The 15,227-nt window shown below is 47.9% G+C and overlaps 2 protein-coding genes across 13 annotated transcripts in view; both read left to right on the top strand.

Moving 5' to 3' along the window:
* LOC123394338 (serine/arginine repetitive matrix protein 1-like) overlaps nt 1-3,709 on the top strand; it is a 93,276-nt gene extending 89,567 nt beyond the window's left edge. Inside the window, exon 5 of the mRNA XM_045088146.1 lies at nt 3,487-3,709. Within this exon, the coding sequence (XP_044944081.1) occupies nt 3,487-3,709 (223 nt within the window). The remainder of the gene's footprint in view (nt 1-3,486) is intronic.
* Nucleotides 3,509-15,227, top strand: part of TRAK1 (trafficking kinesin protein 1) — a 118,060-nt gene continuing 106,341 nt past the window's right edge. For 3 of the 12 annotated variants that reach the window (XR_001179758.2, XR_001179759.2, XM_013057130.2), the window contains exon 1: nt 7,356-7,624. Coding sequence is in view for 9 of the 12 variants with exons in the window: in XM_013057130.2 (XP_012912584.1) it covers nt 7,534-7,624 (91 nt within the window). In the remaining 3 variants the exon portion in view is untranslated. Of the gene's footprint in view, nt 3,784-7,343; nt 7,625-15,227 lie in introns of those variants that run through there. The other 9 variants (XM_013057132.2, XM_013057133.2, XM_045089021.1 and 6 more) reach the window with 8 other exon arrangements.

The raw sequence follows: 15,227 nt of genomic DNA, 5'->3' as shown, positions 1-15,227 counted from the left end.
AAGATTTTATTTATTTATTTGAGAGAGAGAGAGTGAGAGAGAGCATGAGAGAGGAGAAGGTCAGAGGGAGAAGCAGACTCCCCAAGGAGCCAGGAGCCTGATGCGGGACTCGATCCCAGGACTCCAGGATCATGACCTGAGTTGAAGGTAGTCGTCCAACCAACTGAGCCACCCAGGCGTCCCTGTAACTGTTTTTCTGTTTGTAGAAGTTCAGGTTGTTTTTCATTTGACTTTAATGGGAGAGAGATTGGTCTTTTCATTTCAAGAAGGGCTTCTCAGTACAGTGAAATATTATTCAACCTTTAGAAAGAATGAAGGAAATTCCAGCAGATGCTCCAACGCAGATAAATCTTGAGGATATTATGCTATGTGACGTAAGTCATTTGCAAAAAGATATGCTATGGTTCTATTCACATGAGGCACTTAGAGTAGGGAATTCATAGGATAGAAAGTAGGTGGTGGTGCCAGGTTGTGGCGGGAGAGGAGGCTGGGGCTGTTTAATGGGTACACCTTCATTTCTGCAAGCTGAAAAGCATTCTGGAGATTGGTTCCACCACAATGGGAAGGTACTCAGCACTACTGAGCTTTACGCTTAGAAGCAGTGAAGAAGGTACATTTTATGTTATGTGGGTATATATATATTTTTTAACCACAGCAAACCAAAAATATTATGACCAAAGAAAGTCATGTGGTGAGCATTAAAATTCACAAATTATGGGATATGATGTACTTCAGGTGCGGTGTGCATGTGAATGCCCGTGCCTTTGTACTTAATTCTTTTTCACCCGGGTTGGAGATAAGAAAATAAATTGGAGTAGTTCTATTCTACTTAAAAAAGAGAGGCCTCTCAAGCTTCTGAGGGCTTTGCCAGTTGCAGCCCATAATAAGTGTACTTTGTGCTTCAAAATGGCTCCTTGTGTTCCCGTTTGAGGCTTGAGTGAGCATTTACTGATGTGTCCAAACTATGTTTTTTAGAAAGTGCTTATACTAACTTGAGCTATTTGTTTTTTAAGATTTTATTTATTTATTGGAGAGAGAGAGAGAGAGAGCGTGCATGAGCAGGGGGAGGGGCAGAGGGAGAGGCTGGCTTCCCACTGAGCAGGGAGCCCAACATGGGGTTCAGTCCCAGGACGCTGGGATCATGACCTGAGCCAAAGGCAGACGCTTAACCAACTGAGTCACCCAGGCGCCCTGGAACTATTTGTTTTATAAGAGTATGTTCCGGGGCGCCTGGATGGCTCAGTGGGTTAAGCCGCTGCCTTCGGCTCAGGTCATGATCTCAGGGTCCTGGGATCGAGTCCCGCATCGGGCTCTCCCCTCAGCAGGGAGCCTGCTTCCTCCTCTCTCTCTCTGCCTGCCTCTCTGCCTACTTGTAATCTCTCTATCAAATAAATAAATAAAAATCTTTAAAAAAAAAAAAAAGAGTATGTTCCTGGGGTGAGGGTATGACTACTGTAAATTGAAGCAAAGGTGCCAGGAGGCAGGACAGTTTAGGGCTCGTAATCACCAGGATTTTGGCCAAACCCCTCACTTTATGGACCGTGAAAGCAAAAGTTATATAATCCACGGTTGAAGTTGTCTTTAAGAAATCTGTATATTCGAGACTCCCTATTTAAAAAAAGAAAAAGAAGGATACATTGAGGGATACATTGAGAGTTCAGTCTGTTAGTGGATTTAAAACTTTTGGAAGGCCATGTTCATCCTCTCCCTTCCCTCTGGGCAGGGTGTCTTTCCATGGTGGTGAAATCATCTGGGCCCTGAAACTTCTTTTCAGGGTAGCATGGTTGCCTTGTCTCTTCCGGTGGAGCTGTAATTAACACCCCCCCCCCCCCCCCCCCCCCCCCCCGCATGGTTGGGTTGTTGTTAGCATTTCATGGTGGTAAACATCCTGGGCTCACATCCAGCCAGGCTGCCCTCCTGAATTTATTACCACCCCTCCCACCCCAAGTAATGCCTAACACTGTTTCTTAAAAGTGTTGCCAAATTGAACCTTTTTATAATTTTTAAATCTTTGTCAGTCTGATAGAGATTTTGTTTGTTTTTGTTTGTTTGGACCGCTATTAAGGTTCCTTAATATTGTTTAGTGTGTGTGTTTGTGTATTTCTTTTTTGGGGACTAGAGAATCTATAAATCATTTGACCTTTTTTTTTCCCCTTTTCAGCTGTTTGCTTCAAGCTTGTGAATCGTGTGCATTATTTAGACCTTAATTCTAAGTGTCCCTGGCTTAATTTCTCTGCCATTCTTAACTATAAGCAGGCCTTCCTCCCCTTTGAGTTCTTTCCATTGATCTGCTCACTAGTGGGGAGCCTGTAAGGTGTGGTGGCTTTCCCTGGCTGGAGCTTCCTCAGGAGTATCAGGGATCAAATCTTTAAGCTTTTATTTGTCTGACAATGTCTTTCTGTTGTCTTTGCATAGAACAGTAGCTTAATGGGCTCACAGGTCTCTTCTGGAGGTCTCCTGGTCCACCTCCGTAGGCCGCTGCAGCCTGCAATATGTTTGGGGTCCTGCTTGGGAATTCCAGGCTTTTTCTTACCAGGTGGCTTCTCCATTTGTATTTGAACCACTAACTAGATGTCACAATCCAGTTTTATCTCTGGTTACCTTTCACTTTTCACCAGGGATCTACAGGCTCCCCCACTCATTCCCACTTGATAGTTGTGTGTTCACTTTAATGAGGGCTGAATTCATTTATATCTAATAGGAACTCTTGGTGTATTATGGTAAATAACATCTTGTGGAGGGAAAAGGTCACAGATCTTGGGCTGTAGTTTTCTGTCACAACCTACTGGGCTGTGTTGGTATTGGGTAAAATGTCCATTAGTTTCCCCCTCTTTTTGTTTCCTTTCTTATTTAAAAAAAGGGGGGGGGTACGCCTGGGTAGCTCAGTGCATTAAGCCTCTGCCTTCAGCTCAGGTCATGATCCCAGGGTCCAGACAGGGAGCCTGCTTCCCCTTCTCTCCTGCCTGTCTCTCTGTCTACTTGTGATCTCTCTCTCTCTCTCTCTGTCAAATAAATAAATAAAATCTTTAAAGAAAAAAAGAACTATACTGGTTATTTACTGTTAACTATACTGGTTGTTATACTTAATGAAAAAAAAAAAAGAACTATATACTGGAGCAGTAATTCTAAAACTTTATTGGTCACAGGATCCCTTAAAAAATTATTGATGATCTCAAAGAGCTTTTGTTAATAGGCATTATACTGATTATTTGAATTAGTATTAGAAATCAAAATGGAAATTTAAGCCACAGCTATAGGGAAGGACACATTCCATTAATAAGCCTTCGGGGCAAGGTGTCACCCTACATTAGGTGGTCTCTGGAAAGCTCCACTGTGCCGTTTCTTTGATCAGAATTGAAGAATTTGATGGGAAATGCCTTGGTTTGCAGAATTTGTGATCTGAACCCACATCATCTCAGGGCCCTTATTTTACTGTCGTTTTTCAGAAGCTCCGCTAACTGCTCCTCTGTCTGGATTGTCCCCTAGGTTTCCTGTAAGGAGCCCCTGCTGGTACACCACACCTACCCGGGGCTGTCCACCTGACTGCCCCAGACTCCGGCAGCGGGGCCCCCGATGGCAGTGGGCACCTTCCCGTGAAACCTGCCAAGCTGGACGCCACAGCTCCGCACGACGACACTTCGGCCAACTCTGTGCCCCCTCTGGAGGCGTGCAGCCATGCAGTCGTAGCCTGCAGCCCGGGCATCCCTGAGGAGCACTATGTAAGTGAGGCTGTGGAAGATGCTCCCAGCTGCAGAGGGTACCGGGATGCCTGCACCATCACCGGTAAGGGGGCCTTTTCTGCCTGGGGTGGGGTGGGGGGCATGGGGTATGTGGCCACAGGAGTCATTGGGGGCAGGTGTGAAGGGCCGGGGAGGACGAATGGAGTGCGGAGGGTCTGAGCTTTGGGATGGCAAGAGCGAACCATCCAGACCCAACATGAGATGAAGAATTGCCCTGGAGGTTAGGATGGGAAATTTTCTTTCATAATTTAATTTATTTATTTGACGGAGAGAGACACAGTGAGAGAGTGAACACAAGCAGGGGGAGTGGGAGAGGGAGCATCAGGCCTCCTGCTGAGCAGGGAGCCCGATGTGGGGCTTGATCCCAAGATCCTGGGATCATGACCTGAGCTGAAGGCAGATGCTTAACAACTGAGCCACCCAGGTGCCCCAAGGATGGGAATTTTGGACCCTGAGCAGCTTGCTTGGCCTGTAGTGATGCTGGGTGTAGTTTGGCTCCTGCTTCTCTCGCGGAGGCTCCATTTCTGATTCTCACATAAAGGCAGGTGGAATGGAAATCACACACGACTGCCTTGTGGGGATGCAAACATGGGGAGCTGCTCGTGGTGCCCGGCATCTGCTGCCAAGGCTGGCTTAGATAGCGCTTCTTACACGTGCCTGCAGCCGTCATGACTTCCCCGTGGCCCAGGAGCAGAGTTTATCCCACTGGAGCTCCTGCTTGTTGTCCCCCCCACCCCCAGGGATCATGGGGATGAGTGCTTGGCGGGGCTCCGAGCAGATGTACTGTGGGCTGGTGAACTCAGACAGCAGCAAGGAGTGTTGTTAGAGTCACATCTAGATGCCTTCATATCAAAGTTCACCCCAGTTCTCGTTTTGTCTGCAGTGTTTACTTTTCTCCTCCTGTTTGAAATAACACCCAGTGACAGCTGAAAATGTGCAGATTTGCTTCCAGTAGCTTTCGACTGATCTGTCTCACAGTTAAGCGTGGGGGATCTCCTGTATGTCAGGAGTGTCCCAAGTATAGTGGGCCAGGGGGATGGCCCAGGATCCCAGCCTGGGGGCCTCGCCCTTGGGCTGAATTCCTGCCCCACGAGTGGCCCTCCATCTGCTCGTGCCCTGAATCCCACCCCTGCTGGCCTGCCCATTTCTGGAAGGAGACATTTCCTGCACCTTCTCTCCTTCCACGTCATCCATTTCCCTCTGCTCGGGGAGCTCTCCTCTTAGCACAGAAACATGCTATGATCTCTCCCTTTGTGAAGAGAATTGCTTGTGGTCCTCATGGCCAGTACCGGTACCCATGTCTCTGCTCCTGTCTGTGCTCACTGCAGTTTCTCTTCTGTGCTCACCTGCACCTAGGGCGAGCAGGGCATGAGCCTACCATTCCCCTAGCACTGAAGGCCTTGTCAGTCTAGGGGTCTGTATATAGGCTTCATCTTTTTGCCTTTTCAGGAGGGCTTGACACTGCTGAGCACTCCCTTCTGGAAATCTGGTCCTCCCTTGGCTCCCTGATTCTCCTGTTCTCCTACCTTGCTGAATGTTGTTCCTCCCAATCCTGGGGATGTTGGAGGGCCTGGAGCTTAGTCCTGCTAGCCCCTCCCTCTCTCATTAGCACTTGTGCCACAGGTGATCTCCCCCAGGCTCCAGGATTTAGAATCTGCCCCATACTGACCCCTGTCTAGCCCCTGTCCTCAGACTAATCCTCTTCCCTGGAGGCCAGACATGTTGGTTTAAAGCCATATACAACATCTTCCCCTTGGGTGTCTGTGGGCATCTTAAACTTGAATAGCTAAAAGTGAACCCTTTCCCACTTAGGCCTGCTTTTCCTGTGGTCTACCCTGTCTTTATAAATGGTACTTTTGTCTTTGTAGTTGCCAAGACCAATCGCCTTGGAGGCATTCATGATCTCTGTATTTCTTTCACACCCCAGTTTGCTGGGAAGTCTGTTGGCTTGGTCTTCACTGTGTCCAGAATTTGATGGTTTCTCACCAGCTCCACGGCATCTACCCTGTCCTAGGCCACCTTCCTCTTACATCTGGATTATTGCGGTAGCCTCCAAATTGGGCCACTTGCTTCCCTGCTTGCTTCTGTGAGGTCCATTCTCCGTCTATCCACCAATGATGCTTTTTAAACACACAGTCAGATGATTTCTTTAACTCATCTGCTCCAGACCTCCAGTGGGCTCCTGTCGGATCATGGCCAGTGGAGGTCTAAGTGACAGGGCTTTCTCACCTCTCTGACTGTCTTCTCTGTGCTCACTCCACACCAGACACACTGGCCTCCTTGCTAATCCTTGGACTCACCAGGAATGTGCTGCCTCAGGACCTTTGTTCTTGCTGCTGCCCAGCACCTGGATCACCTTACACTTGATATCCTCATGATTCCCTTTTCACTTTCTCCAAAGGGGATTTCATTAGAGGCCATTTTGTGACTGCCCTGAACAAAGAATGGTCCACTGCTACCTTTCCCCTTCTCTTTTTCCTGCCTTACCTTCCTCCCCAGGCTTAGTCATGAGTTATTACTACATGTTTGTTTTTTAGGGCAAGGACTTTGTGCAGCCCTGAATCCCAGTGATTAAAATCATACCTCATGCAGCCAGTGCTTGGCAAGTGGTGTCTCTTCTCCCCTTTTTACAGGTAGAGAGACTAAATCATGAGAGGTTCAGCATCCTGCCCAAGATCCTTGAGCTTGAGGAGTGAGATTGGAGTGCATGTCATGACCCCAGGACAGGAGTTCTGGGCTCCCCAGGAATACAGTCCAGTGGGGTGGTCAGATGAACGAGTGAAAATGGATGGTGCACCGCAGTTAGCACAGCGATAGCATGGGCATATGGGAGCACGCTGAGAGGAGTGCTTGGCCAAGCCTGGAAGGGAAAAGTTTGTGGGAGGACCCAGAAGGCTTCCTGGAGGAGGCAGTGTCCCAACTGTGTCCTCACTTGTACAAGCATGTGAACTTAACCCCTGGGCTTCCAGTGGAATCTGTGCCAGTGAAATCCAGGAAACATCCAGCCTGTTGAAGTAGTTTCACTTTCTCTGAACGTGACAACCAAGGACAAAGAAATGGTCTAATGCAGTGCTGGAACTTCAAACCCCATAGGGCGTGGTGCCTGAAGGCTCTTTGCTGGGATGTTGGTGGCAAGCCGGTGGGGGACAGCTGAGCCGCAGAGCTCAGCGCTGTCACACTTGGCAGCGGCTGAGTGAACAGGACTATGAGCACAGACCCTGTTTCATGGTCAAGGTGCTGGACGGCCGGATGGTGCAGGTTCAAATCTTACTAGAGGGTCATCGAAATAGTGAAAACTATTCTCGGAGAGACCTGGAGTGTCCCCAAGAATGCCTCTCCGCCTCCAGGGGCTTTGCCAAGTACAGTCCCGGGAGCCCACTTGGCAGCAGGCCTCCGGTAAATACCCTCCGCCCCCGGTTCCTAGCGAGCAGTGAGGTGAACAGCAGACCTTTTGTTCCTTTTTCATTTTTAGGCAAAGCCCAGTGTCTAGCACAAAGCCCTGCTCCCCTGCCCCCCCCCCCAACTTAAGGATATCACATTTTGGGTGCGTCATTTTCTCTTTGGGGCGGTTTAACAAGATGAGCCGATAGGGTGCCCAGGCTGCCTGGAGTTACATAACCCATTGTGCCTCCAGAGCAGCCACAATCTTGGGATTTGCCCCAACAAGCAAACTGAGAAAGCTGCTGAGGGAGGCACAGCGGGGTGGCTGTGCTGAGGTCTTGCCCGCGCTGGGGTTCTCACGGAGAATCATTCCCCTTTCTCTCTGAATTGCTTTTGGAGTGGATTTCTGTACATGGCCTTGGTACTTCGGTTCGGGCAGCCCGTCGGGGCCCAGCCTCTGCCAGGACTCTGCCAAGGCGAGCTCATTCGGACAAACGCATGTGGTAAGAGTGTCTGCTGTTTGTTTTCTTTGTGGGATGGCCAGAAAGAAGAGACCACAGGAGAAATAGTGTCTCTCCTGCCCTGTTTTGCTTGGCATATGGTGGGGAAATTGCAATATTGAGTCATTGAAGGGCAGAGCCGAGGGTCCACAGAAGCTGGACCCACCTTGTCCCCTCATCCCAGAGGCTCGGGTGAGGCAGTGACATGGGGTTGTGAGGACAGCTCTGAGTTGGGACCAGGCCTCCTAGACTCCAAGCACTTTCCCCCTTGTGGTTCTTTGTAGCAGCTAAACAGGGAGGGTCTTCAAGCTCCCCCTTCCCCCCAGCTCTTACCTCTCCAACTCTTCGATTTTTCCGAATCCTGTGTCTTCATCCTGGTTTCTCAGAACCTAACCTGGCATCTGGGTCAGCAAGGACTTTTCTGAAAGGCGAAGGAAGAACAGTTAGTGTCTCCCTTCCTCCCCCTCTCTTCTCTGCCTTTACTTTTTTTTTTTTTTTTCCTTTCTTTCCTAAACATGCTTGGCCCCGTCCATACCTCTGATCCACACCCCAGTGATGGAGAGCGTGCGAATCATCTGTGCTCTGGCTTGTCTCCCCCACTGAGGGAGCAGATCAAGAGTATGATGATGGATGAACGTCTGGTGTCTGTCCTGTCTTCCTGCTCTTAGCAAGAGTTGATTGGGCCCAAACCCAGTAAACTGAGAGGTGAGACCCTCTTGGCCTGTTTGAATTGGTTCAGTTTTCAGGACATTTAAGAGTTCAATGAGAGATGATGGGGTCCTGTGAGTGTGTGAGTGTGGGGGTGGGAGGGCTATGTAAAGCCCTTCAGGCATGTGCTGCGATTCTCTTCAACCAATAGCTCCGCAAGGCCAGCATTTTGTTGGGGTCCAGGCTGAGAACTGGCTCCAGCTCTGAGCCCCGGAGGCAGGCAGAGGTTGAGCTGACCAACGGTGGCCCCCAGAGAATTGCTCCCACTCTGCAAATCTACTGTTTAGGATTTGTTCCTTTTCTGTCGCTGGCCTAAGCCATCAAACTTGATGATGCTCTGAAAACATGCTCAGAGAAGATATTGTGGACGTCTTTTATGAGTTCAGTTTAACGTCTTGTCTGTTGGTTCTTGTCTAGCGTAAAAGTCCTCATGTTTCCCGTTGAGAAGTTTAGCCTGAATGGTACTTGGCTGAGTGAAACAGAAAAGAATGGACAGTGAAATATCCCTTCTTTAACAGGGTGAGTTGTGAATTAGCATCCAGGGAATGACACGTTTTCTAAACTCATAACTTGGACGTGTTCTTTTTTTCTTCATAGTGGAATCTGCTCTGTTGAGCAGTTGGTCTTTGTGCGTGGAATGCAGGAGGAAGGCCTCATATGATGATTTCTGGAGCTAATGTGTAAGCTTCAGCAAAACATGCAAATGTTCACATCTGTCTTTTAAACACGCTCTAAGTTATTTTGGAGGTCCGCAGCGGATCCTCCTTCCCCCTCAGTCCCTCATCGCCAGGGGAGTGGGGAGAATATCTGTCCCACAGGGTCTTCGACAGACCTTGTAAAGTCTAGGCAAAATGTATTAGTAAGATTTTTAGCATGTGATCTGGAATCTGTAATTCCAGGTGCTTGCTATCTATGTATTTTTTTTATCCTCCGATTTGGTTTGCATTTTGAATTTGAAACAAGTTTTGAACATATCCAATGTATTCCTGTTAGTCTCTGACCATTTTTTTTTTTCAAAGATTTTATTTATTTATTTGACAGAGAGAGATCACATTAGGCAGAGAGGCAGGCAGAGAGAGAGAGGAGGAAGCAGGCTCCCCGCTGAGCAGAGAGCCTGACGCAGGACTCGATCCCAGGACCCTGAGATCATGACCTGAGCCAAAGGCAGCGGCTTAATCCACTGAGCCACCCAGGCGCCCCGAGTCTCTGACCATTTTAAACCATTTTAGGAAGCTGGCAAATAGTAAATGACATTAAACAAAATTAAAGAGTGATCTTGTTATTTCTTTTAAAGATTTTCTTTCTTTCTTTGAGAGAAAGTGAGAGAACACAAGCAGTGGGGGAACAGGCATAGGCAGAAGGAGAAGCAGGCTTCCCGCTGAGCAGGGAGCCTGATGCAGGGCTTGATCCCAGGACTCTGGGATCATGACCTGAGCCTAAGGCAGCTGCTTAACCGACCAAGCCCCTGGGGAGCCCTGAGAGTGATCTTATTTTAAAGTGTTAACCAGGTGTGCTTTGCAGGCGCTTCAGGACATTGATCCCAGCCTCAAATAGCATTCCTCATGGCGTTCCTTTAGCTGTTCCGTTTTCATAATGGATTTATATTAATTTGATTTGCAGGTATCAGAGTGAAGTGAGGGTCGCTTCCTACATGCTTTTGTCAAGGGGCCCTCTTTGTGATGTGACCAGACCAGGGCTCAGGGGCATTTGCTGGCTGCAGGGCCAGGTGTGGGCCTCTGGCCTCAGCACCCTGTTTGCCCCCTTGGCAGGGCATGCTGTAGGACCTTTCCAGGGACTTGGCGAGAGAGGGTGTGAGGCTGGCAGGTTGAGCTTGGTATAGTTGTTCCACTGGGTTCAGATGTCTGTGCGATTCAGCGGTGACTCTGGGACTTGGGGCTTGGGGAGACCTGCCTGTGTTCTCTGCCCCCCCAATCTGGTGTGAACATTGACAGATTTGAGCCCTTCAAGCTGAAACCGTCATGAACTGGAACTTTATAGCCATAATTACACCTGGAATGAATCAGATTTCATAAATCATGTATTAGTCAGTGCTCTCCAGAGGAACAGAACCAACAGGATATACATCTGCAAAGAGGTTTATTATGAAGAATTGACTCACAGGATTATGGAGGCTGACAAGCCCAAGGTCTGCAGTCAGCAAACTGGAGACCCAAGAGAGCCAGTGGCGTAGCTCCAGGCCAGAGTCCAGCAGCTTGCAAGCTAGGAAGAGCCAGTGTTTCAGTTTGAGTCCAAAGGCAGGAAGAAGTTGATGTCAGCTCCAAAGCAGTCAGACGGGAAACGTCTTACTGGAGTGGGGTTTCTTTGTTCTAGTCAGGCCTTCACCAGATGGGATGAGTCCCACCCACATTAAGGAGGGCAGTCTGCTTTACTGGGTCTACTGATTGAAATATTAATCTCTTCCAAAAATACCCTCACAGAAACATTCAAAATGTTTGCTCGACTCTCCGGGCTTCCCATGGCTCAGAAGGGTTGACAGCCATCACAAATGCTAACATAGGCTGACACTTAAGAGTGGTTGCTCTGTGGCTGGCAGGCTTCTGGGCACTGCTGTGGAAACTCATTTCGTCCTTGGCACAGCCCTGCTGGGCTTGGGGTGGCGGGCAGTGTTATCACTTGCACCCTTAAGGAGGTGTACAGTGGAGTGACTTGTCCTCTTATGTGAAATAGGGGTCCTTGGTTTAGACTACATGGTGTCATTTGCTGACCCTATTTCAGATTTCCTCCATGTGAAAAAAATTTTTTTTGAGGGAGAGAGAGAGTTCTTGAGCAAGTAAGCAGGGGGAGGGGCAGAGGAAGAGGGAAAGAGAGAATTTTTTTTTTTTTTTTTTAAGATTTTCTTTATTTGAGAGAGAGAGAATATGCACAAAGGGTGAGTGAGAGGGAGAAGTACACTCCTGCTGAGCAGACTGGGACCCTGAGATTATGACCTGAGCCAAGGGAGAGGCTTAACCGACTGAGCCACCTAGGCACCCCCTAAAGACCATTTTAAAAGAACCAGTGTAATGAATGTGGGCAAGAAGCCAAAGCAAACTGCTATAATCTGGATTTCGGTTGTGACTACAGGCCCGTGGCCTTGCCAGGGTGCGTGATGATCAGTCAGCTCCTGCCCCTGCAGGTGGGATCACTGGGGAAGGTGGCAGCTGCAGAGGCAGTTGACCATGTGCTGAGTACTTAATGTCCAAGTAGGAGCCGCTGTTTGGGGTAGACTCCTGTCAGGGGAGCCTTTACAATATTTCCAGGGTTTACATCATAACAATATGCCAGGGAACGGTGTTGCATGTATATCTTTTGGGTCACTTATCCTATGTGTCTATAAGATAACAGGGAATGTGCATTTAGGATTTGATCTACATCACAGCCCTGCCCTCCAGAGAGCCTGCACCCATTAAGTGCCCAGTACGAGTGGACGGGAGTGGCCATTTCCTGCCAACTTGGGGCATCGTCAGCCCTTTTCATCTTCGTTAATGAGTTAGTCAGGAAAAAGGGGACTTCATTTTACTCTGTATCTTTTTCATTATGAATAGTCTGTACCTCTTTTCTGTTCCATTTTATTTTCTGCAGACAGCCTGGTTTTTGTCTTTGCTCATTTTTCTAATGGGTTTTTGCCCTCTAAGAGGTATAATTGAGTTTCTGTTGTGTGTACAGAGGATAGGGCAGTGTGTCAGGTTGAGATTCTTTTACGTTTTAGAAGAGGAAAAAGTCTTAAAAATAGTCACATGAATTACTATTTAACTACTATTACTATAGATTTGATATTCATAGGAGAACCAGAGGGTAATAAAAGATTGTATAAAGGGGATTTCTGAAGTGGCATTTCCAAGAAGGTTTCTATGGGAAAGCAGTGTTTGAGCAGAAGTCTGAAGAGTATGTAGGAGTTTGCATGGTGGGGATGGGAGAAGAGCATTCTAAGCAGCGAAGACAGCATGAGCAAAGGCCCGGTGGCAGGAAGATTATTGACAGTCATAGCTAAGATTGAAAGAGCGCTTACTGTGTACTTGATGTTGTCCTAATTGCATTTTATATCTACCTGCATTTAATTCTCATGTATCACTTATGCAGCATACTTCCCCAAACCTTGGCCGTTGAGAACAGCAAACATTTATAGTCTCACATATTTCTGTGGGTTGAGAAGTTAGGAGTAGCTTAGCTGGGTGGTTTTAATTCAGGATCCCTTGCAATGTTCATGAAGGCTGCCGGGGATATCGATGTTCCCAGATAATTGAGCAACTATATGATGAAGACACTTGTGAGACTTTCTGGAGTGGGGACTTCAGTTTTGTTGGATGTTGCCAGAGCAGTTTTATTTTTATGCAGATAAAGTGGGGGTGTCTGGGCCCACACCCCACTGCATGCACCCTGGATATTGGCAAACACCTCCCGCTTTGCCAACTGAGGTGTGAAAACAAGAGCACAGATGGTCTCGATTTACATTCCCCTCAGTACTTAGAAGGAGTTTTTATTTTTATTTTCCATATCTGAGAGAAATGCTTTTTACCAGTTTCTCTTTTACGCCCATGGAGTAGTTAATTCCATCATGCATATAAGAGAATAGTAATTTACTCTTTCCTTCCTTTGCCAACGGTGGAGAAGGTCTCCTTGTACCTGCCTCACGTGAGGATTCACCGAGTTACCTCACGCATGGTGCCAAGCATGCTGTGGGCACAAAGTAGGTGTTCAGTGAGTCCCTTCCTGAGTCCCTTCCTGTTGCATGCCGACTGTTTATCATCTGTCCTTTGTCTGTTATCGCTGTCTGTTGGTCTGTGTGTGTTTGGCCCAGAGGAAAGGCCTGGGCTGCCTGAGGCCGGGTTGCTGGGTGGAGGGTCAAGGGGAAGGACAGCAGGTTGCAGAGCTGTTGCACCTGTTGACCTTCCGTTCTCCCTTGGTTTGTGGTCCCCTTCCCCCTCTTCTGTCTGTCTTACTGTCTCTGAGAGGATCCCAGGCTTTTTTTTTTTTTTTTTAAGATTTTATTTTTTTTATTTAATAGAGAGCGAGAGATCACAAGTAGGCAGAGGGGCAGGCAGAGAGAGAGAGAGGGCAGGCAGAGAGAGGCAGCAGGCGTCCTGCTGAGCAGGGAGCCCTATGCGGGGGGTGGGGGTGGGGCTTGATCCCAGGACCCTGGGATCATGAGTTGAGCCAAAGGCAGAGGCTTGACCCACTGAGCCACCCAGGCGCCCCCCACTTTGCCCTTTTTCTGGGCCCCAGACGTACTCTGCCCTTTCTGACGTCAGTGTGCTCCCACCCATCTCCCAGAAATGTACTTATCTTTTACCCACTTGTGGCTCTTCTCTCACCTCTTCCTTCCTTTGCCCGGGCTGGGTTTGTTCCTCCTTTTTTGTTACTTTACTGCTCTCTTTGTTCTGGGTCAGGCTCTGCGCGGAGTGGCAAGCTGGGCGGGATTTGGCTCCCATCACTGGAAAGCCTTGCGAGGGGACCTCGGGGTGGGTCTCGGAGGCTTCTGGAATGCTTGGGTGGCAGAATTTGTTTCTCTGCCTGTCTAATGGGGATGATGGATTTATTGAGGGGGTGAAGCAAGTGACCTATTTCTGTGAAATACTTAGAAAAGTGACACTCAACAGGGAGCCCAGTGGCACCTTCTACAGTGATGGAAATGTCCTCCATTAAAATGTCTTCATAGACTTTCAGCATATGATCTCTGATTTTGCTTTTTTAAAAGCTCTGGTTGATTATAGAAGTGATTGGGATCAAATATACTTCCCTAATTACATTATTGAATATTTGTCTCAAAAATTTCTTGATGAACTTGGGGTACCTCCGTGGCTCACTCGGTTAAGCATCTGCCTTCAGCTCTGGTCATGATGCCAGGGTCCTGGAATGGAGCAGGCTCAGTAGTGAGCCTACTTCTCCCTCCCCCTCAGACCTTCCCCCTACTCATGTTGTGTCTTTCTCTCTGTCAAATAGATAAATAAAAAATCTTAAAAAAAATTTTCTTGATGAACTCTTGGGATTCTTGCTAAAACTGTTTTCTGCTTAGTTGTGGTTCTTTTTATTAGATAATGAGGGTTTTTGTTTTTGTTTGTTTGTTTTTGGGTTTGTTTGTTTTGGTGTTTGTGCCAGGGAAGGTCTCTTTTTGCCTTGGTTTCTAGAAAGTTCAGTTGCCTTAGGTTTTCACTGAATAGGTATGCTGGTAAAACTGTCCTTGCCTACGTCTGCCTCCTTCCATTTAATAGAATACACAGGGTGCTCTCTTTCTATGCTGCTTTTTTTTTTTTTAAGATTTTATTTATTTATTTGACAGAGAGACAGAATGAGCACAAGCAGGGGGAGTGGCAGGCAGAAGGAGAGGGAGAAGCAGGCTCTCTGCAGAGCAGGGGAAGCCCGATATGGGACTTAATCCCAGGACTCTAGGATCACGACCTGAGTCATGAAGGCAGTGGCTTAACCAATTGAGCCACCCAGGAGCCTCTTTTTATGCTTATTCTAACATAGTTCTGTTGAAACCTTAATGGACATACATGAGGTTTGAGAGGAAATAAAGGTTGACTCACTATACTTTCTCAAGGCTCCATGAACTTGCTCCTGTGGGAAGTCCACCCACCCCCGTATTTTAGCCTGTACAGACTCTGACAGTATTCCCAAGGGAGAAGCAGCGTGCCTTCCTGGGGTTCTCGGCCTAAAGCATGTTGGCTTTGGGGCAGAGACATTTTGGGTGTGTTTTACGGCTGTAGCATTTACTTTGGGACCTTGGGCATGTTAGCTCGTCTCCGAAGCTGTTTCTGCATCTCTAAAATGGGATGACAGTAAGAACCTCAGGGTCCTTTGGTGTTGGTACTCAGCATGGTGATCCTGTAAAGTCCTTGGTACAGCAATGCAAGGAAGGTGTTCAGTAAAGATTGGTGACTGTTGTTACTTGCGGCTC

This window comes from Mustela putorius, unplaced genomic scaffold (assembly GCF_011764305.1).
Source record: "Mustela putorius furo isolate JIRA1106 unplaced genomic scaffold, ASM1176430v1.1 tig00003834_pilon_pilon_pilon, whole genome shotgun sequence".
Lineage (NCBI taxonomy): Eukaryota > Metazoa > Chordata > Mammalia > Carnivora > Mustelidae > Mustela > Mustela putorius.
The sequence above is the reverse complement of the archived record's forward strand: the minus strand, read 5'-3'. Positions and strand labels throughout refer to the sequence as shown.